This window comes from Balaenoptera borealis (assembly GCF_965194805.1).
Source record: "Balaenoptera borealis genome assembly, chromosome: 12".
Taxonomy (NCBI): domain Eukaryota; kingdom Metazoa; phylum Chordata; class Mammalia; order Artiodactyla; family Balaenopteridae; genus Balaenoptera; species Balaenoptera borealis.
Window position 1 is genome coordinate 71129798 of NC_138869.1, and position 21476 is coordinate 71151273.

General features: G+C 44.2%; 1 protein-coding gene across 2 annotated transcripts in view; it reads left to right on the forward strand.

Annotated features, from left to right (window-relative positions):
* Positions 1-21418, forward strand: part of BRPF3 (bromodomain and PHD finger containing 3) — a 57122-nt gene extending 35704 nt beyond the window's left edge. For both annotated transcript variants that reach the window (XM_082346665.1, XM_082346662.1), the window contains one exon: positions 20290-21418. Coding sequence is in view for 1 of the 2 variants with exons in the window: in XM_082346662.1 (XP_082202788.1) it covers position 20290 (1 nt within the window). In the remaining variant the exon portion in view is untranslated. The remainder of the gene's footprint in view (positions 1-20289) is intronic.
* Positions 21419-21476: the final 58 nt, after the last annotated feature.

Below are 21476 nucleotides of genomic sequence, written 5' to 3' on the forward strand. Positions count from 1 at the left end.
GTAAAGGCTGTCAATCTGGTATAACATTAACAAAGTATCTCTAATGTACTGATAGTCCTTATATTATGTGTTAGAGTGCAAAGCTACACACTCCTAATCCCAGGAAGCTAACAACCTGATTTATAAGACACATTGCAGACAACTCTGAAAAAGCTTCCAGAAGAATGGAGCAATTAATTCAAGTGGGGTTAAAAATACCTATATATGAATTTATATTTTGAATTACAAAAGCAATTTAGAGCGAAATTACAAGCTCACCCTATAGAACATTTTGCAAATAAAGGAAAAATGACCAGATGAGTAGGATTTTAGTAGAGGAGGATAAAAAGAAGTCATTGTAAATAGATGAAGCAGCTTAAACAAAGGGCAGCCTCTAGGAGGTATGGTGTGTATTGCAACTCCAGTGACCAACTGCCATCCCCTTTGACTGCAAACAATTTAGGGAGTGAGGCAGTGTGTTCTGGTTAACAGCCCTGTCACTCACTCGCTGTGTGACCTCAAGCATGGTACTGGACCTCTCTGAGCCTCTCTCAGACTGATTTAATAGAGGACCCCAAAGCCAGGGTGAGGCATTAGTTCATGGTAGGTGCCAGCATCTACTGAAGGATTTGAATAGGGAAGAAACTTGATTGCAGCTTGGCAACTAATTAGACATCAGAGTCAAAAAAGAGTGTTATGGCAGGGTCACTGTGTGGCTGGAGGGACCAGCAGTGAGTTTGTGGGTGAGGAGGGAGGAAGAGTTTAGTTTTTGATGAGTTTATGTTGCCTACAGGACATCTGAGAAAAACCCCCAGCAAGCAGATGGAACTGGACCTGGAGTTCCAGAGGAAGGCAGGAGCAGATGACAGAAATGTGGAGCCACTGAAGCCCATCAGTGTAGTTAGGAGAATGGCCAAGGGGAGAGAGGGGGAAGGGCAGAGCTGAGGAAAGCCCCTTATGTTTAGAGGATGAGGCTGGGGGACAGAGGATGGAGACAGCGCCTTCAGAGGTATCTGGTCCCCAGGGAGGGCCTGACACAATGTCAAGCCCTAAGGATCATCTAGCCACCAACCCACCGCCCCCCCCCCCACCAACTCATTTCACACAGAGAGGCAGGTCAGGTGTGCTCAGTATCACAGAGCAGGAAGAGGCAGTGCTGGATCAGAATCCAGAACCCAGCACTTTCTACTCTCTCCATATCCACATATTCAGAGCCCTTGAAGTGAGTAGACGTTTCCTTAATTAATTTTATCACTGCTGTGATTAAAATTCATGGCCTCAAGTCTGAAATATGATACTGGAGCATGTGGGGGCACTCTGACTAGGAACAGAAAATCTCACTTTCCTAACAAGTTAAAAAATATCATTAAAAGCATTTGCCAAAACCCTGGTCAGCTTGGCCACTTTCATTAATGTAATAGTTGCCATTAACACTTGAGTGTGAATTTGCTTTTCAGATAGACTCTTCTGACCTGGCCAGGCTGTGAGCTTTGAGAGAAGAGGGGGTGAATGGTAGGACTGCTAGGCTCTGGGACAGGTGCTGAAGGGAGATTGAGTATGGGGGCCTTGTCTGCCCCTGGCTCTGCAGGCTCTCCACGGTATCTGTAGGGCAAGGAGCGTGAACATCTGGTCCTGCCAACTGCAGCCAGTCTGGCCTTTCAGGAACAAAGGAAGGAGGACTTTGAAGGAGGAAAATAGTTTCTTCAAAAGATGGGGAAGATAAATAAATAAATAAAAAAAAAAAAAAAAAAAAGAATATCCTTTAAAAAAAAAAGATGGGGAAGAAGTTTCTGCCTGACTGTGTGGTGGAGAAGAGGGGCCAGGGAGGTGTGTGTCTGGGCCAGAGCTGGAGGGGAACTCTGACTTGACCTTGGCACTTGGCGGTTCCCTTCTGCTTGTCCTTTCCCTTAAAGGGTGGAAAGAAAAGATAAAGATGTATTTGTATTTATATTATATATTGCATGCTATATCATATATATTGCAATATAATTACATATATGTTAGTATTCTCTACAATTTTAATATTCTTAAGAGGGCCAGGGCTCACAGGCTACATGGAGTAGAAAAAGCTAATTGTCCCCAAACTTCAGAAGGGTTGTTGTGTTATTTCAAAGAACACTGTGTGTCCTTTGCTTGGCACCTGTAAGGCTGGTTGGAAGTGGAGGGTTTCAGTCTAACTCCCCTCACTTCTGAAGCAGTGTCTGAGTTCCTTCCTCTTCCTTTCTGCTTTGTATTGGCCCCTTTTGGGGACATAAAGATAGTTGGGGGAATGCAACGTTGATGGTTCCTGGTGGGCAAGAGCGCAGGATGCATAAGGGTCCAGAGGAGGGCCTCCCCACCCACCCCAGCTTCACAGTCCAGAAGACCGCCAAAGGATTTTATCTGAGCTGGTCACAAGAGAATATAAAATTTGTTATTTGCTATCTAATTTGGGGAAAAAATTTTTTTTAAGTGCAAAGGAGAAAGTAAGACTATTTTAACCACTTAGAAATAACCATTTCCACCATTTTAATGTAATTCCCTACTGTCTCGTTTTTTCTAGGTAGAGCATGCATGTATTTTAGTTTCTTGTACTGGGTTGCTGGGAAATCAGCTGATAGCTGTCGGCAGTCACTGCAGAAGTTCTCAGCATGACTGGAACACAAGGCCCAACAGCTCTTCTGCCCAAGTTTAACTTTTCCTCACTTGCTGAGTATCATGAACTGGCCTGTGCCAACCATTGCCTGTTATTGTTGTTTGCTTGTTCCCGTCATTTTGCTAACGTATTGGTAGACTCTAACAGTTGAAATTGAATGAGAGCTATAGTTCTCCATCCTAAGAACGTTTGCTATTGGGGGTACACCTCCATGGAAATAAATCTTGGACCAAATTCCACCCCATGTTCAAACACCTGTGAGCGAGGTGGCCCCCAAAAGGCCATATACTTTCTTCTTCAGCTTGAGAAGTTCCCGCTCTCTGCCCTCTGGTACAGCACCAGCACCTGGCATGAAAGATCATTCCAAGGTGGACACAACACTCTTTTGAATGCAAAACAAGCTGCTGAGTAGGCCGGTCAGGGGACCAGAGCAACAGAGCTTTAGACCACGAAACAATTTTTGTTGTTTTTGATATAACTACATACAGTAATTAAGATACACAAACTTGAATCTCTGTGAATTTTTACATTTGTAACCATCCATGAAACCACCACCCAGATCAAAATACAGAACATTTCCAATGCCCCAGAAAGTTCTTCATGTTCCATCCTAGTCAATATCTACTCCCCCCATCCCCCAAGGGTAACTACTATCCAGGATTCTATGACCATAGATCCGTGTTGCCTGTTCTTGAACTTCATATGAATGGAATCAGACAGTGTGTGTACTTTTTTGTCTGGCTTCTTTCATTCAATATCATGTCTCTGGGCTCCATTCCTGTTATGCACGTAGCTGTAGCTTGTTTTGAGTAGTATTCTATTGTACAAATATACCATAGTGTGTTTATTCTCCTGCTGGTGGACATTAGGTTGTTTCCGTGTTGAGCTGCCATAGTAACACTGCTATGAACATTCTTGTACATGTCATTTGGTGGACACAATGCTCATTTCTCTTCAGAAAATCCCCGAGAGTGGAATTGCTAGGTCACGGGTTGGGTGTGTGTTTAGCTTTAGTAGTTCTACCAAACAGTTTTCCATTGGTTGGATGATTTACACTCTTGTAGCCGTGTATGGCAGTCCAGGTGTTCCATATCCTCGCCAACACTTAGTATTGTCAGCCCATGACGTTTGCTCTAGACCTGCTTGTTGAACGACTTCCGCTAAGAGCCATCATACAGCAAGGCTTCTTTCTTCCTGTACAACACTACCTTGCTCCCAAGGGAGAGTTATGAACTGCCAAGGTGTTTTCAACTAGGGAACCCCCCACTGAGGGGATGGGTGAGGTGGGAGAACTGATCTTGTCCTGTGTGGCTCAGCCTTCTCTTAGCACCTACCTCTGTACTATGGTGCCACCCAGATCCTGCTTGGCTCTTTGGGGAATAAGGAACTTCTTAGTTCAGAGTAACACAATCCTCCCTGGCCCCCTCCTCCTCATCCCTGGCCATTGGACTCTGGAGGACTGAGCCCAGCTTCAGGGCTCCCTCTCTCATACAGACCCACACTGCCAATACTTCACTCCTCAGGCATCCTGGGTACAAGCAGGGCAGAAGGCACCCCCTGCACATTGTGTCCAAATCCTTCCTTGCCCACTGGCTGGTATCTGAAATTCTATTAGCACTTCATGCCTTTACCTCTCAAGGCCATGATCCTTGGGGACATGCCTGTGGCCCTGGTTTCCTTTGAATTACTGGTATCCCAGCGTGATAAAGAATGTGCGAGCAGGTCTTGATGAGGCAGTAGAGCGAAGGACACCGGGTCCTTGAGGGGAGGATTAAAGAGGGGATGAAAAGGGCCTATTTGCTTTTGGCTGACCTTAGTGACACAGACGTACATTTCAGAGCCATCAAGGATGACGGCTCACTAAATCGACTTCAGAGGAATTGTTCAGATCACAGGTGGGCGAAGGTCTGAGATAAGACCGTAGGGTCAGGGGAAGAGACCCAGAGAGGGAGTCTTGTTTAGGAACAAAGCTCTGGAAACAAAAGATTGCAGAGCCCAAATTGATGTGGGCAATCGTGTGAAGCCAGCCCTGTCCTTAGGTGCAAGAACGTGTTGGGGTCTAGGCCAAGCTGTGGGATGAGGACACAGGCTTCCCTGGGCTGTCCAGTGGGGCTTCTGGGTCCACTTATGATTTTGGACACACTCCCAAGGTTTTGGAAGGTTTTGGCGGCCAGAGCCCCGCCATCCCTCCTCCTCCTGCCCCTGTCCCTCCCTCCTCCCTTCCTCACACCCTCCCTTCCCTTTCTCCCTCCCCTCTGTGTCTCCCTCTCTCAGTCTCTCTTCAAATTTTATTATTATTTATTTTTAAGTCCAATTGATTTAAGTGATTCAGAAAATTTAAATATTCAGGAAAGTCTCCCTCCTTGTCCCCAGCCTCCTAGTTCCCCTCCCCAGAGGCAACCGATTTTTCCAGTTGCATATGTAACTTCCCAGAGGTAGTTTAATATCAGCGTATGTGTGCACGTGTGCACATGTGTGTCTATGGGTGTGTGTGTCCCTTTTTTTATACAAATGGTAGCACACCGTTCACATTGGTCTAGCCCTCATTTTTTAAATTGTTTTTATTAAATATTGATTAGGTATAAAAATAGTAGTTATACAATATATATCTATTAAAGAAAAAAAACCATAATACAATAAGCCACCTGGTAACTACCACCTCTCCTAGGGCCTTTAAAATCCTCTCTGTGGCCCTTCCCAGCCTCACCTTTCTTCCCCTAAATACTGTCCTAAATGTTATGCTTATCATGCCCTTTTTTCCTTTATAGTCCTGCCATATGTTCATGTCACCATACAATAAGTATGGGGTAGTGTCTCACCTTTTTGGATTTTGAATAGAAGGAAGTGTACTGCGTGCAGTCTTCTACAGCTTGCTTGTATCGCACCCACGATTAGATTAAGGGTCTTGAGGTTCAGTTGAGTGATGCCAATCATTTTCACTCTGGTATGGAATTCCATCGTATGAAGATACCACAATTAATTTTTCATTGCACTATTTAAGGACATTTGGGTTGCTTCCAATTTTTTGCTGCTAGGATCAGTGCTGGTGTGAATGTTCTTAATTGTTTCTCCTGGTGTGTATGTATGTTTGGGGGGGTTGGTTGGGGTAAGGATTTCCGTGGGGCATTTGCAGGGGCCTAGGGAACACACATTATTGTCAACTTCAGTTGATAAGGGCAAACTGTTTCCCAGAGTGGTTGTGTCAGTTCACATACTTGCCAGCTGTTTGAGAGTTCCCTTTGCTTCACTCCCTCGCCGATGCTTGGAATTATCAGTTTTTAAAATTTTACAGGCTGATACATGTGGGATCATAACTCATTGTGGTTTAAATTTTTTATTTCCCTGATTATGCACTTCGAATTTTTTTACTTAAAATATATTTTGGCAATTGTCCTGTATCAGAGCGGTAAGGACTTCCTCCTCCTTTCTTGGACTGGAGAGTGTTCCATCATATGAAAATATGACTATTTAACCAGTTCCTTATTGATAGACATTGAGTTGGCTCCATTGTTTTACAGTCAATTCTGCAATGAATAGCTTTGTATAGAGATGGTAAAGTGTGTCTGTACCTGAGGGAGTCTATATGTAGGTTTCTTACACAGGAATCTTCTGAGACGTTTAGATGAAAATGGAAGATGGTTTTTGCTCCCCTCTGGCCCTCCACCTGTCTGCTTCCAGCAAATTGCCTTAATTCCCAAGTTCCCAAGATGGGAACTGTATCTGTCCTGTCTTGTTTCACCACCACACCTTTTCTCTCAGATGGTGATGCTCATCTTCCCCCCTTCCCTCTGAACCAACCCAGGACCAACTTGTTCACCCCTACACTCCACCCCCACCCCCCGACACACAGATTCCTTAGGGACGGTCCTACCCCGGCTTCTCCTTCTTATGACCATCCCCATCTCAAGAATTAGTATTTCCTAAGGGGGTGGACTTTGCCTGGCCCTGAAGGAGAAGATAAGAAAACTGACCGCAGCCCTTACAGAATGAATAGTCTCAAAGGGGGCGGGGCAACAGATACATAAAACAACCAGGAAGTCAGTCGTAGGACAAATCCCAGCCCAGCACCTATCGACTGTGCTGCCCTGGCAAACCTGGGCCTCATTTCTTTTTTATTTATTTCTTTATTTGTTTATGGCTGTGTTGGGTCTTCGTTTCTGTGCCAGGGCTTTCTCTAGTTGCGGCGAGCGGGGGCCACTCTTCATCGCAGTGCGCGGCCCTTTCACTGTTGCGGCCTCTCTTGTTGCAGGGCACAGGCTCCAGACGCGCAGGCTCAGTAGTTGCGGCTCACGGGCCTAGTAGCTCTGCGGCATGTGAGATCTTCCCAGACCAGGGCTCGAACCCGTGTCCCCTGCATTGGCAGGCAGATTCTCAACCACTGCGCCACCAGGGAAGCCCCTGATTTCTTCATAGAAAGAGGACAGTAACCCTTCTCTGGGGCTTGGGGCCGAGTGGGGCCTATGTTCACGCACTTGCAGGTCATAGCTTTCCTTGTTATCAAGGACACTTCTAATTCAAGGAGCCCATGATAATGACTATGGTAGACGCAAGTTCAGGGTCTGAGAGCATCCGGAGGAAGGGGAAGGAAGCCCAAATTGGCATGTCGGTTCACAAAGAGCTTTTCCTTATTCTGCTATAGAGCCCACATATTCTCTCTTTGGTGGGTGTTTTAGGGGGCTCTGAACTTATGCAGCTATAAAGCATGCTACAGTGAACAGCCTTGACCTCAGGTCATCTGGCATGAGCAGGTACATCTGCTGGATGAGGCTCTAGAAGGGGAGCTGCTGAGTGCACTGGGCACCATTCAGTACATCCTCCCTGAATCTGCTCATAGACTCAACCATAAAGATACTTCTTCCTTCCGTAATCAGACTCCTTTAGCACTTTCTCCCATAGACTCTGGCTGTCTGGGTACATGTCCTGTCTTCTGGGTACTTCTTTGGGGAGGGAGCAGGCCTAATTTCCTTCTCCTGTGCCCAGCACGCAGTAGGTGGGCACTCAACACAGGTGAACTGAGTTACCATTTACCTTCATAGAACATTTCCTCATTTGGTCCTCAAAACGACCTTGTGTGTGGGCCTGGCGGAATGATCGTCCCCACTTTACAGGTGGGTAAGCTGAGGCTCAGAGACACCCTGTCTTGCCCTTGGCCATACTTGGCCTTGGCTTCAGGCTGAGGAGGAATGGAAACCCAGGGCTTCTGACTCCCAGCACAGATTCACTACCCCTGGGCCACACTGCCTCCCAGGGGCTGTTGAAATGCAATTAGCTGAGGTAGGACCCTTGTCTCAGTCTTACTCTCTGGCTGTTTTTCCGTACACAGAACTAATGGCCAGGGCCTTCAAAGCCTTATTTTCTTGTTTATTTGCCAACAAAGATTAGAAAGATCAGAATATCTAACCAACATTTTTTGAGTCCTCACACACTCCAGGCAACCTCTCAGCTCATTTACTTTTCAGAAGCTGAGACATTATTATCCCCCTCATACAGATGAGGTTAAATGAGTGGTAAGTAGCAGAGCCGGGATTTAAACCCACGCAGAGTCCACTTTCTTAACTTTTCTATACCACTGGCTCTCAGTCAATGGCTTTTAATATATGACACTAATGAATTATCATTATAATATTATTTCAAGCCTCTGTTGAAATGGTGGCTCTCTGCTTGGTATTTTAAGGATGACAGGAAGGTCCTTGGGGGAATTCCCTGGTGGTCCAGTGGTTAGGACTCCACGCTTTCACTGCCGAGGGCATGGGTTCGATCCCTGGCTGGGGAACTAAGATCCCACAAGCTGTGCAGCATGGCCCCCCAAAAAAATAAAAATAATAAAAATAAATAAATAAAGTGATCATTTTAAAAAATAAAATAAAATAACAAACAAACAGAGAAGGAAGGTCCTTCACCCATAAAAAACTAAATACCTTCCCACCAGTTTAGGGCTGCTATGATTGCACAAGTAGAGCTATATCCCTTAGGCTGACAGCTTTGATCCTTGATGAAACGAAATACTTCCAGGTCTTTGTCAACTTTTTAATGCTCAGTCCTGCTTTTCATGCCATGAACAGCTCTCTCCTTCTCTATAGTTCTTACAATAAAACAAAAGAGGTTTTACTCAAATGTAACATTAAGTCACACTATTAAATATGACTTTATAAACTCCTCCTCTCACCACTGTCACTATTTACGAATTATCTGAAGGTCTTATCTCCTGTTACAGAAACTGGATTTGGATCTGCTTGCCTGACACACAGCAAAGCCAATCTACTGACCCCAGGTTGTGGTGAAGAAAAGTACAGCGTTTATTGAAGGCACCGAGCAAGGAGAGCGGGTAGCTCATGCTCAAAAGACCCAAACTCCCCAGTGGCTTTCAGGGAAGGGTTCTTAAAGGCAATATTAGGGATGTGGGTTGCATTCTTCTGGCTGGTTGGTAGTGAAGTAACAGGGTGAGGTTTCGGGAATCAACATCATCAACCTTCTGGTCCCAACCGGCCTGGGGGTCTATGTGCTTGTGGTCAGCAGTTTTCCTGGTTGCAAGCGGGAGAGGTCTGGTTTGTGTAAAAACAGTTTAGGAATGTGTGTCAGACCTCGTTATCTATATCTTTCAGGGAACTGGGAATTCAGTGACTCTGCTATGTGCCTGATTTATAGTCTAAATTGTTAAGTTTCCTAGCCCAACAGCTATTCTTTGTTTCTGTGTGTTCGAATTTCCTAATCATTATCTCTTGAGCCAGACTTTTGAGACAGAGGAGGGGCCTGAAGCAAAGCCTTTTACCTCAAGAGATGGGGAACATGGGAGGGGTAGCTCGTACACCCAAGAGGTCCTAAAGTGTCGCACACAGTTTCACTCCCACCTCACTGTCCTCTGTCCCACTCGTCCTGCCATCACGCTCAGTGCTTTCACCATCCATTTGCCCGATCCACTGATGATTTGTCCTCCCTGCTCCATGGCCTCCTCTCCCCCAATGATCTTATCTTCCCTGGCTCACTACTCAGCCCCACACTCAAGCCCTAGGCCCTCTGAATATCCCATGTTCAAAGCTCTTTCTAGCTCTTCTCTTCAAGCCTTTACTCCCATGGGCCCCATAGTCCACTGATCTCACTACCTTTCACTGTCCCCTTCAAATCCCTTCTCCCCTCCTTTCCCTGACTCAACTCCATCGTTAGTGATTGCAACTCTTCTCTTATCTACAGCCTCCCCTCCCGTACCTCAAGCTTTCTAGATTGTACTCACTTGGCAAAACTCCAGCCCAGTTAAATCCAGCTCTTGGCCAGCTCCACCTGCTCCACTGTATATTTTACTTGTTTATTTTGCTTGCCTCTGTCTGCCCCTGTAGTACGTCAGCCCCACGAGGGCAGGGACCGTGCCTCAGTCCACTGCTCTGTGTCTCAGTCCATACACAGAGCAGTGGACTGAGGCACGATCCCTGCCCTCATGGGGCTGACAAGGTAAATGTGCATGTTTGTTGAATGCATTTCTTTCAGAGTGTGGAGAAGGATCTGAGAACTCGTTTATGGTGGTATGTGGGGGCAAAGTGGAGGATGGCGGTCACATTGTGTCCAAGGAGGAACAGAGGAGTGGGAGCAGGATGAGGAGGACAAGCAGGGGACTCCTCAAGTTCGCCCAAGGAAAATGCTGCTATTCCTTCCTAACTGACTCTTCTTGTTCTGGGAGAAGATCTTGAAAGAGTTCTTCATTCTCGAGCCCAAATTACAGAATTCTAAACCTTTACCAAATTGTTGTTTCCTGCTAGTCTTGGTCACTTAAGGCTTCCAAGAAGACATTTGAATAGCCGTGATTAGCAGAGAATTGAAGCCCAGAGAACAGAAGGGACACATGGGCACTGGTGGCAGAGCCAGGACTCGAACCCATATCCTGCCTGCGGTCCTGAGTTCTCTCCTACTGCCTGCTGTGCTGCCCTGCTGTGCTGTCATTTGCCCAATTGTCCTTATCCTTAAAAGAAGGAGAGAAAATGTTTTGTCTAACCCACACTGAACACTCATGAAAAATGCTGTGGAAGAGATTTGTTAACCAGTTCGGGTCCTTGGACTCTTTAATCCATAGAAATTGATAAGAGGCCAGACGAGGAATTCAGGCAAGGCTTTATTGGGAGCAAAAACAAATAATGGGTTCCCTTGCTCGGTCTCCTAGGAGGGTGGGCTGGTTCCTTAAAGGGGGTGATGGTAGGGGCAGATTGGTGGGTCAGGCCAGAGGGGTAGCTTAGGTGGTCTGCCCACCCCCTCGGTGGTGCTGTGTGCAGGAGTCACGCACAGGACTCACCCTGTTTTTCTCCTAGTACCTCAGAAATAGCAGTAGGTTTATGGCCTTTTTATGTCTTATTCTCCATAATTGCCCCAACTGTGCATGTATATAGTTATTTTTAGTCCCTTATAGTTTCTTTGTACTGTGTCGCTCTGGTAGAGGGTCCTAGGTCCCAGCCTATCTTAGATTGAAGGATCCAACAAGGCTCCAGCAAACCCGTATGACATGCTTACAGAGTGACACACGTTCCCTCATCTAATCCCCACGGCAGCCCCCTGAGGTTGGTACTGTTATTACCCCCATTGTATGGAGAAGGAAGCAGAGACACAAGGAGGTTACACAACTACGCACACAGGAAGTGGCGGAGCCTCTGGGTGATTCAAGAGCCTATGCTTATAACCTTGATGCTCTAGGGTCGTAAATGCAACACAAAAATGACTTTTCAGTTTAAGCAAATTTTTTCCCCTGAAAGGTTTGAGTCCTGTCAACAAAAGGGACTCTGACCCTCTGAAACAGGAAGCAGTGTGCGAAGGCAGGCACTCCTTGTTAAATTGTGTGCAAGAGGTGTTTCAGCCCCAAGTCTGAAGGGGAAGTGCCAGAGGACAGGGGAAGGGGAAATGACACTTGGTTTGTCCCATTTTGTGCCAGATGCTGTCTGTACGTTAGCTCCACTCAATTCTCACAGTGGGCCTAGGTCATGTGTTCCCGCAGCTAGTTGGTGGTAGAAGTGGGATTCAAAACGTACACATTTTACTCTATCAAGAGGCTTCCCAAGGCAGTGTTACATAGGACATGTTTAAACACCACAAATAAGGCATTTCTGGGTCATGAGCTTGGAATTTAAAGTAATCTTAGTAAGCCCCAGCTGAGGCTCTGACCATTGCATTCTTTCCTTCCTCTTTATCACTTGAGAACTGAAAAATTTTGTACAGACTAGACTTTCCACTGAGATGGGTAGAGGAGTTTGAACCAACTAATCGCTAAGTTTTGACTCCAAAAAAGGAAACAACTTGCTCTAGTTTGCCAAAACTTAGGTCAAATACATTTTTTTAAAAAACTGAATTGTCCACAGGATCCCATTTGGTATTTTTGTCTTTTTAAAGATCAGTGAACTAACTTGAGGTTTCTAAATAGAGGCAGCCCAGAGTGATAGAACCGTGGCCTGGGGGTCAGGACTCCTGGGTCCTGGGCCTGGCTCTGACTTGGGCTTGCTGTGTGACCTTGAGCAGGTTACCTCCCATCCTGGCTTCAGCGCTATGAAATAAAGGGCTTGTGTCTGATGAGCTCTCTGTTCACCTCTAGACCTCAAGTTCTAGGATAGGATCATGGGCTCTGGACTCAGACACTGGAATTCAAACCCCTGTGTCATCGTTTACTGGTTGGTAAGTGAGCATGTTGAACAAGCTGCTTAACTACTCTGGGATTCAGTTTCTTCATATGTAAAACAGATCGATAATACCTCTGTCACGGGGTTGCAAAGACTGAATGAGGAAATTCCATAGTTCCCAGCAAGAACAGAGGATGCACTCAACACTGGTTAGACACAGCAGTGATGAGGGTTCTTTGTATGTTATTAAAAATCAATAAAGAACCAGATCATAAAAATCTAAACTTCCACCAGTAAGTACTTATTGAGCACATATTCTTCATTTGTGGTGAAACTTTCGGTTGGCTACCCAAACCATTCCCAGCCCCTTCTTGGCCGTCTCCAACCACAGAGACTGGAAATCCCGATATTCTCTTTCCCAGCCTTGCTCGAAGCTTGGGGTGGCCGTGTGATCCATGTTTTGGCCATGAGACATAAACTACCGGGTGTCTTCTAGGAAAGTTTCTGTTCCCTGCTATAAGGGACAGTTACCAGTGGACAGCCCCCTGCTGCTGCCCCTTCTGTTTTTTTCCTGCCTTAAAAATGTATTATGTGGAGCAATGGCAGCAGTCTTGTGATCATGAAGCACAATCATGGGGAGGAAAAGCCAACAAGCCAAGTGTATCAAAGTATAAGGCTGGAAAGAGTCTGGGTCCTGGATGACATTGTTGAACAGAGAAATCAGCCCCAGCAGCTGCTGGCTGTTAGACTTCTCACTAAATGTTAAAATACAAACCCTGTTTGTTTAAGCCACTGTCATCTGGGCTTCCTGTTCCGTAGCTGAGCCCATCCTATCTCATACATCATTCAACAAACATTAAGTTTCTACTAGTACTAGGCACAATTCTAGGTATGAGGTTTACAAGAAAGGATAAGACATCTTTGAGGTTTTACAGCCTATTCAGGAAGACAGCCAAGCTTTTTTTTTTTTTTTTAATGCAATGAAAATGTAAGTGGTGGTACAACTGAAGTCTCTAAATGTTAGCCTGAGCACATAAAGGAAGGGGTAGACTATTGCTTCTAGACTGTAAAAGCTTTCAGAACAGATACTTTGTTTTTCTTACCAATACATCTCTAGCACGTCTCTTTGCATATAGCCAACACTCAATAAATATTTGTTGGATTTGGTAACTGTTCATGCGGCTTACCCTGCGTGAAGGATGATCTCACTTCTGTGCCCTTTTGAAGCTAAGTATGGCCACAGGACTTGCTTTAGCCAATGAAATGTAAGCAGAATCGAAAAGGGAACCCTCATGCACTGTTGGTGGGAATGTAAATTAATACAACCACTAAGGAAAAGAATATGGAGATTCCTCAAAAAATTAAAAATATAACTACCATATGAACCAGCAATTCTACTTCTGAGTGTTTATCCAAAGAAAACAAAACCACTAATTTAGAAAGATACATGCACCCCTGTGTTCACTGCAGCATAATTTACAACGGCCAAGATATGGAAGCAACCTAAGTGTCCATCAATAGATGAATGGATAAAAAAGAATGAAATCTTGCCATTTGTGATAACATACATGGACCTAGAGGGTATTATGCTAAATGAAGTAAGTCAAACAGAGAAAGACAAATACCATATGATTTCACTTATATGTGGACTCTAAAAACAAAACAAACAAACATAATGAAACAGAAACAGATTCATAGATACAGAGAACAGACTAATGGTTGTGGGGAGGGGGGTTGGGGGATGATGGGTGAAACATAGGTCCATTTCAGGCGGAAGCAGGTAGAAGCTGGTGCCAGTCTCTGTGCTCTCTCTTCCCCCTTGCTGTTTGTTGCTGGAACACAAACTAGCCAAACCTGACTAATACAATGAATGAATCATTAATTAAATGAATGAGTGAATTAATAGTGGCAGTGTTGGGAATGGATTAAAGGGGTGGGGACACCCAAGGCAGGAAGTTTGGGGCTGACACTATTGGTTCCCTACCCTAATAGAAACTGCCTCTTCACGCTCTTCTCATTCCTGCTGGCAGAGCCTGCATCCCACTATTGAGATTGAAACTGATAAATGATGGCTTTCCCAGCCTCCCCTGCAGCTAAGGCATGAATGTGTGACCAGTGCTGGCTAGTGGACCCCGAGGGAGAGTCTTCTGGGGGGCTTTCTGGAAAGGGCTTTTCTCTCAGATAGAAAGAACAGGGGCTTCCCTGGTGGCGTAGTGGTTGAAAGTCTGCCTGCTAATGCAGGGGACACGGGTTCAAGCCCTGGTCAGGGAAGATCCCACAAGCCGCGGAGCAACTAGGCCCGTGAGCCACAGCTACTGAGCCTGCGCGTCTGGAGCTTGTGCTCCGCCACAAGAGAGGCCGCGACAGTGAGAGGCCCGTGCACCACGATGAAGAGTGCCCCCGCTCGCTGCAACTAGAGGAAGCCCTCACATAGAAAACGAAGACCCAACACAGCCATAAATAAATAAATAAATAAATAAATAAATAAATAAATAAATAAATAAAAGTTTAAAAAAAAAAAAAGGGAGAACAGACTTTCCTCATTGTGTAAGCTACTCCACATGGACTTTTCTGTTACTTGCAGCCTAAAGCACGATAACTGATACAGCATTGATTGCTACAATGTGGCAGGAGCCCATGTGAGAGATGAGGCTTAGTTGAAAGGATAGAGAGGAAAAGATAGAGCTGAGGAAAGCTTGGAAGTAAAATCAATAGGACTCATGACTGATTGGGTGCAGGGGTTGAGCTGTGTGCTGTGCGGAATAAAAGAGGTTTAAAACCCAGTCACTGATGTCAAGGATCCCAGTGAGAGAGATACATACTGAATGAAAACACCAACTGCACGAGGTAGCCTATCACGGGCCAATGTGTACTGTAGGAGCTGTGAGGAGGGAGGGATGAGGAGGCAGCACAGGACTTGAAGAATGGCTGGACTTCGGGTTTGGATGGATAAAGAAGATGATGATAGTCTGGGCAGACCCTTCCTAATATATCTTAGACCAAATTTTATAGCTAGTACTTTACAAATAGTCTTTGTCTTACAACTTACATTTTTAACTTTGTTTCAACCATTTTCACATATTAGATGAAAGGCAATAGAGGGACAATCCAGTTCAATACCAAATGTACTTTAAATGTAAGCATGATTTAAAATATGGCTACTTAATAAATCATTAGGTAGATACGCTGTAGGTCATTTACCTATTTCCTTGCTCTCAGATGCTATGGGTTTTCAATGCTTGAATATCTAAAATAATGCTCTGGTGGGACTTCCCTGGTGGTCCAGTGGTTAAGATGCTGTGCTTCCATTGCAGGGGGCGCAGGTTCGATCCCTGGTCAGGGAACTAAGATCCCGCATGCCGCCACACAGCGTGGCCAAAAAATAGAAAAAAAAAATTAAAATAATGCTGTGGTGAGCTCTTTTGGCTAGAGTTTTTTCTATGCCTTAAATTATTTCCTGAGGATAAATTTTCAAGAATGGAATAACTCATTCAAAGAAATATTGAAAGCAGTGAGCCTTACCCAAGACACAGCTGCTATAATTCTTGATAAATAGCCAAATTGACTTCCAAAATGCTTCTATCATTGCACATGAGATTTTTGTTTAATATGAAAAGTGCAAACCTGGATCCACCTGACTCAGGAAGAACTTAGTATGTATTATGGCTATTTTCACCTTGTGAGCTTAGCCCTCAGGACTCTCTTTTTCATCTTAGGTTCCTAATAGTCAGGGTGGGCTGCTTCTGTTCTGAGCTCATATGGTCTGAATACATGGCTTAAGTTGGAGATATAGTTAACTGAGCTAGAAAGCAATATGCTTCCTCATCTTTTCTGGAAACAGAACTCCAACCCTTCATCAAAGAGCTAAACAAAGTAACCATTAAATAGCCAAGTAAATAATTCGACGTGATGATTTGCTTTTAAAAAGTAAACTCTTAGGTTTAAATAATAATTAAGTTTCTTGAGAAATAAATGTTTCTATTCTTTTCTCACTAATCCTGAATTATTTTCAAGCACAGCTTAATCTCATCCTGGTCTTGGTCCTCTGATTAGAATGGGCCATTCTAATTGGAGTTAGAATTAAAAAGTCCTTGCAGGGCTGATGTAAGGACCTATCTGGCTTCCCAGACGAGCAACCTGTTGTTATACTGGCTGTCAAGTCTACTTAACTCTCAGCCTTGGGCTCAGACCCCCTTACCCCCTTGCCCCCCACACACACAGGCTGAGACCACTTTGGGCCCCAGATAAGCAGACAAGAGGGGCTAGCCACGTGAACTGGACTGTCATCTGTCTCCTCCTGAGGGAGAGGACGGTCCTGGGCATTGAGAGAGAAGCACAATCCTAGCAGAGACTGGAAAAGGATGCTCAAAGGGATGGCAGGGGCCTACCTCCCATTTGTAGCCTTTTTTTTTTAGACTCCACATATAAGCGATATCATATATGTCTTTCTCTGTCTGATTTCACTCAGTATGACAATCTCTAGGTCCATCCATGTTGCTGCAAATGGCATTATTTCATCCTTTTTTATGGCCGAGTAATATTCCATTGTATCTATGTACCACATCTTCTTTATCCATTCTTCTGTTGATGGACATTTAGGTTGCTTCCATGTCCTGGCTATTGTAAATAGTGCTTCAATGAACATTGGGGTGTATGTATCTTTTGGAATTATAGTTTTCTCTGGATATATGTCCAAGAGTGGGATTGCTGGATCATATGGTAGCTCTATTTTTAGTTTTTTAAGGACTCTCCATACTGTTCTCCATAGTAGCTGTACCAGTTTACATTTCCACCAACAGTGCGGGAGGGTTTCCTTTTCTCCACACCCTCTCCAGCATTTATTGTTTACCTCCCAGTTTGGCTAGACATCAAATGTCTGCATCATTGAAAAATCACGAGAGTACCTGAACAATGAATTGGCAACCTTTTTCCTAACTACAGGCCTAATCAAAACTCAATATAATAAGTTTCCCTTTACTTCTCTGAATCTCATTTCCTCTTCTATAAACTGGGGTTTAAAAACTCTAAAACTCTGGGGCTTCCCTGGTTGCCCAGTGGTTAAGAATCCTCCTGCCAAGAAAGGAGACACAGGTTCGAGCCCTGGTCCGGGAAGATCCCACATGCCGCGGAGCAACTAAGCCCATGCACCACAACTACTGAGCCTGCGCTCTAGAGCCCGCGAGCCACAACTACTGAAGCCAGCGCTCCTAGAACCCGTGCTCGGCAACAAGAGAAGCCACCGCAATGAGAAGCACCCGCACCGCAATGAAGAGTAGCCCCTGCTCGCTGCAACTAGAGAAAGCCCCGCGCAGCAACAAAGACCCAATGTAGCCAAAAATAAAATAATAAATAAATTTTTAAAAAAAACCTCTAACTCATAGTATTGCTATAAAAACCAAATGAGATGATAATGTGAAGGTCTCTGAAAACAGATTAAGAAATTATTATTCGTTTTTTGTTTTCATTAATAATAATGCAGCTAACATCTATATTGCAATTTACAGTTTACAGTAGTTCTTCTCAAACTCTAATGTGCATATGAATCACTTGGGAGTCTTGTTAAAATGTGGATCTTAGGTTCAGTAGGCCTGGGACATGAGATTCTGCTGCTGCTTGTTCACACACACTTTGAGTAACAAGGGTTTGCAGCAATTTGCAAACATGAAATTTACTAATAGTCAGTTCCTGACAGACTTCAAGTCATCAGTTTGGACCGTTGTTAGTGTATCCCACATGTTATATGATCAAAGCTCAAGGTCTGAACCGATTGCTGATATAGACACCCATGGTGGCCAAGTAAGTGTTGTCTTGGGTTTGACAAACTGTTCCTGGAAGGTGAGTATCTCAGGAAATATCCAAGGACAATGGGTCTCTCCTTGTAACCATAGCTTAAGTTAGGGCCCAGAGTTTTGCTCTGATAATTATTTAAACTAAGCTGAGGAAGTGGTGATTTTCATGGGTTTACTGCTTGACAGGCGCTCTATACCCCGGTGCTGGGGGATGCTTCCCTCTAAAAACATTTATTATCTCCTGAAAACAGTTTAAAATATGTTTTTAAAAAACTATTGAAAAGATGATGTAAAATTACCAGTAAGCACCATTTTGAGAAAGGAAGATCCCCACAATCCCACCACACAATGGTTTTTATTGTTATAGTTCCTTTCTAGATGACACATCTTTCTGTACTATATTTCCTTGGTTCTAAAATACCATCAAATTTAAGCCTCAGCATTGATTTAGTAAAAGCTTTTTAGGGGGAAAAAAAACCCACCACAAGAACCTATTAAGAATGCCCATTGATTGAGATATATTCTGATAATGGAAACTTTAAAATGTGGGTTAGAATTGTGCCTTAGAGTTGAGGAATATAGTAGGAAAAAAGATATTAATCTATTTTACTTTGCTACGTACCAGGAAGTGTTTTAAATTATTTGATTTTTTGAATCAGAAACACGCTCACCTGGTTCAACATTTAGAGGGTAGAAAAGTTGTCAGTGACTTGTTCCCAAATGTCCACTTCTCTGTCCCCTCCCTAGAGGCCCAGGTGTTTTCAGTCACTTGTTTGCTGGTCAGAGGTATTTTGTGCTTAGAGCTGCAAGTGAAGTCTTCAATTTTTTGCCCCCTTTTTTACATGGATGGCATCATCTCATACTCTTTTTCCAGGATCTTGCTTTTTCACTTAACAAAATATCAAGATTGATCCACATCATGCCAAGACCATTTTGATTTCTTTTGTTTTGCTAAGATTACATCACAAACATTTCTCTATCTTTTTATACAATTGCTATAATTATCCTTCTCAATGACTGTTTGGTTTTGTGGGGTGACTGGGCCACAATTTAATAACAACTCCCTGTTGTTGGGCATTTAGGTTGTTTCCAGTGTTTGGTTATGACATGGAACACGTGATGACCATTTAGTCATTCAGCAAGTATTTATTTGACACCCATGAGTTGCCATCCTCCAGTGTACCAAAGTGCCCTCCCCCACGGGGCTGACGGTCACGCAGCGGGAGTAGCCAGGGAAATGAATAAGAGCACAGAAGGGTTCCCAGTCCCCCAAGGGGCCTCTGAGTATAGTCGGGGATCCCACATGGGGAAAAGAGAGATCAAGGTGGTGACAGATCCGCCAACAAGCACTGGCCGGTGTGAATGAATGAGTTGGTTACAGCTTATTCATCAGGCTTGCGAGCTTGGTTAACGTGCATCCACCTCAGATACAGATCCAACCCCCAGTGCTGACTATGTCACTGCCCAGGACGCCAGTTATGTGAATTTACAGAGGTGGTAAATAAAGAATTACAATGGTTAATACTTTGTAAGCACTTACCATATACTAGGACAACCCTCTAGGAGATGAGTATTCTTTTCCCATACATACGAAAACTAAGGCACTGAGATGTTAAGTAACTTGGAATCAACATAGCTATGATTTAAACCCAGACAGCCCAGGTCCCTGACCACCTACACTGTACTGTCCTGAGGAAGGTCACTGGACTCAACCCTGGGGTACAATTTGTCTTTGTTCTGTGAATGCTGGCCCAATCCCTCTCCCTTCTTAAATCTCAACAAGGATAAAGTCAGGGTGCCTTTAATTCCCATTTATTGGATGAGCATTTTCCTAGGTTGAGCCTGGCTTTTCTTCCTCTCCAGAGAATTGCCTACCAGTACCTTTGAGGTGGGAGCTCTCCTCCTCCACTGGGGGAGGGGGTGCAGAGCCTCTTCCTACCCTGCAGCCGGACAGTGCAAGGGGACCCAGAGCCTACGGTGGCCCAGACTGCAAGACTCAGACAGCTGGTCTTGGGGCTGCAGGGACCTAGGCGAATCCAACTGGCTCAGACCTGCCCCAACCTTCCATCCCTCTTCCCTCTCATTTCCTGCTTCTCCCAACCACTTCCCCTTGGTTCCCAGACAACTCCCCGCTCCCCCAGACAAAGGCAAGCCTGGATCTCATCAACCAGCACGTTGCTGCAAGCACTGCCGCTTATGCCTTCAGACCCAGCTGCAGAACACATGTAATCAAACTGTCCCAGTGATGCCCAGTCTCCTGTCCCGTTTCTAATAATTCAATTTCTTCTCCTCTTCACCTCAGAATATTTCAAATGCCAAAACAAATAGCAACTTACAGCAATGGGGACCACCTACAGCAATTCTTCTTTGTTTACTGTAATGGAAGTAACAAGGAGAACAGAAAAAACTGGCAATGAAAAATGCATTTCCCTCGCACCCTCAAATCCTGGTCCTCCTCCTCAGAAGTAGCCACCGTGAGTAGTTTTGTTTCTGAAATTTTACGTGCATACACATAGGGAATTTTTTTTCCGTTTTTGACATAAATGGTAGCATATTTATTCTTTGGATCCTTGGGGTTTTTTCTTTTTAATTTTAATTTTTCTCATTTACCAATATATCTTGGAGAACTTCCCATGTGAACACATCCAGATCTCCCTTATTCTTTTCTATGGCTGCAGAGAGTTACATTATATGGTAAATGAATATATACCAGAATTAATTTAACTAGCTTTCCACTGAGAGATACTTAGGTTGCTTCTAGATTTTTGCTATTACAATTGGTGCTGTATTTAACAACCCTGTGCATATATTGGGGTTCTGGGGGGACTCCTGTGGGTATTTCTGCAGGATAAATTCCTACAAGCATTTATTTTAAAACAGATGGTGCCAAACAGCCCACCAGACTGCAGTTTTTCAATAGAGACTGAACAAATAGCTTAGGCTTGATGGTTAAATCATTTAAAATAACCAAGACTCTCTTTTATATGAGAAGGCATCTTTATGACTTAAAGACACAAGCATATAAACCATAAAGGAAAAGAATGATATATTTTACTACATTAAAATTTTAAACTTCTGTACCATAGAGACATCATAAAAAAGTTAAAAGACAAGCCACAAACTGGGAGAGGATATTTGCAACGCATTCAATGGAGCTATTATTAGTATCAATGTCTACACATTAATAACAGAAGGCAAACGCTGTCCACACCCCAATGGGGAAAGGCTAAGAATAAGCAATTCAGAGAAGAAGAAGGACAATGAACATATGAAATGACGCCTAGCCTCGTAAATAATCAGGAAAATATCAGTGAAACAACAATAAGATAGTGTCCATACCCTTCCGATTGGCAACATTTTAAAAATCTGGTAATACCAAGAGAAGGGAAGCAATTAGATCTCTTATTGTCTGGGAGTGTAAAATGGCACAGCCACTCCAGAGAGCAATTTGGCGACAACTGGTCAAATGGAAGAAGTGCCCTATTTTCC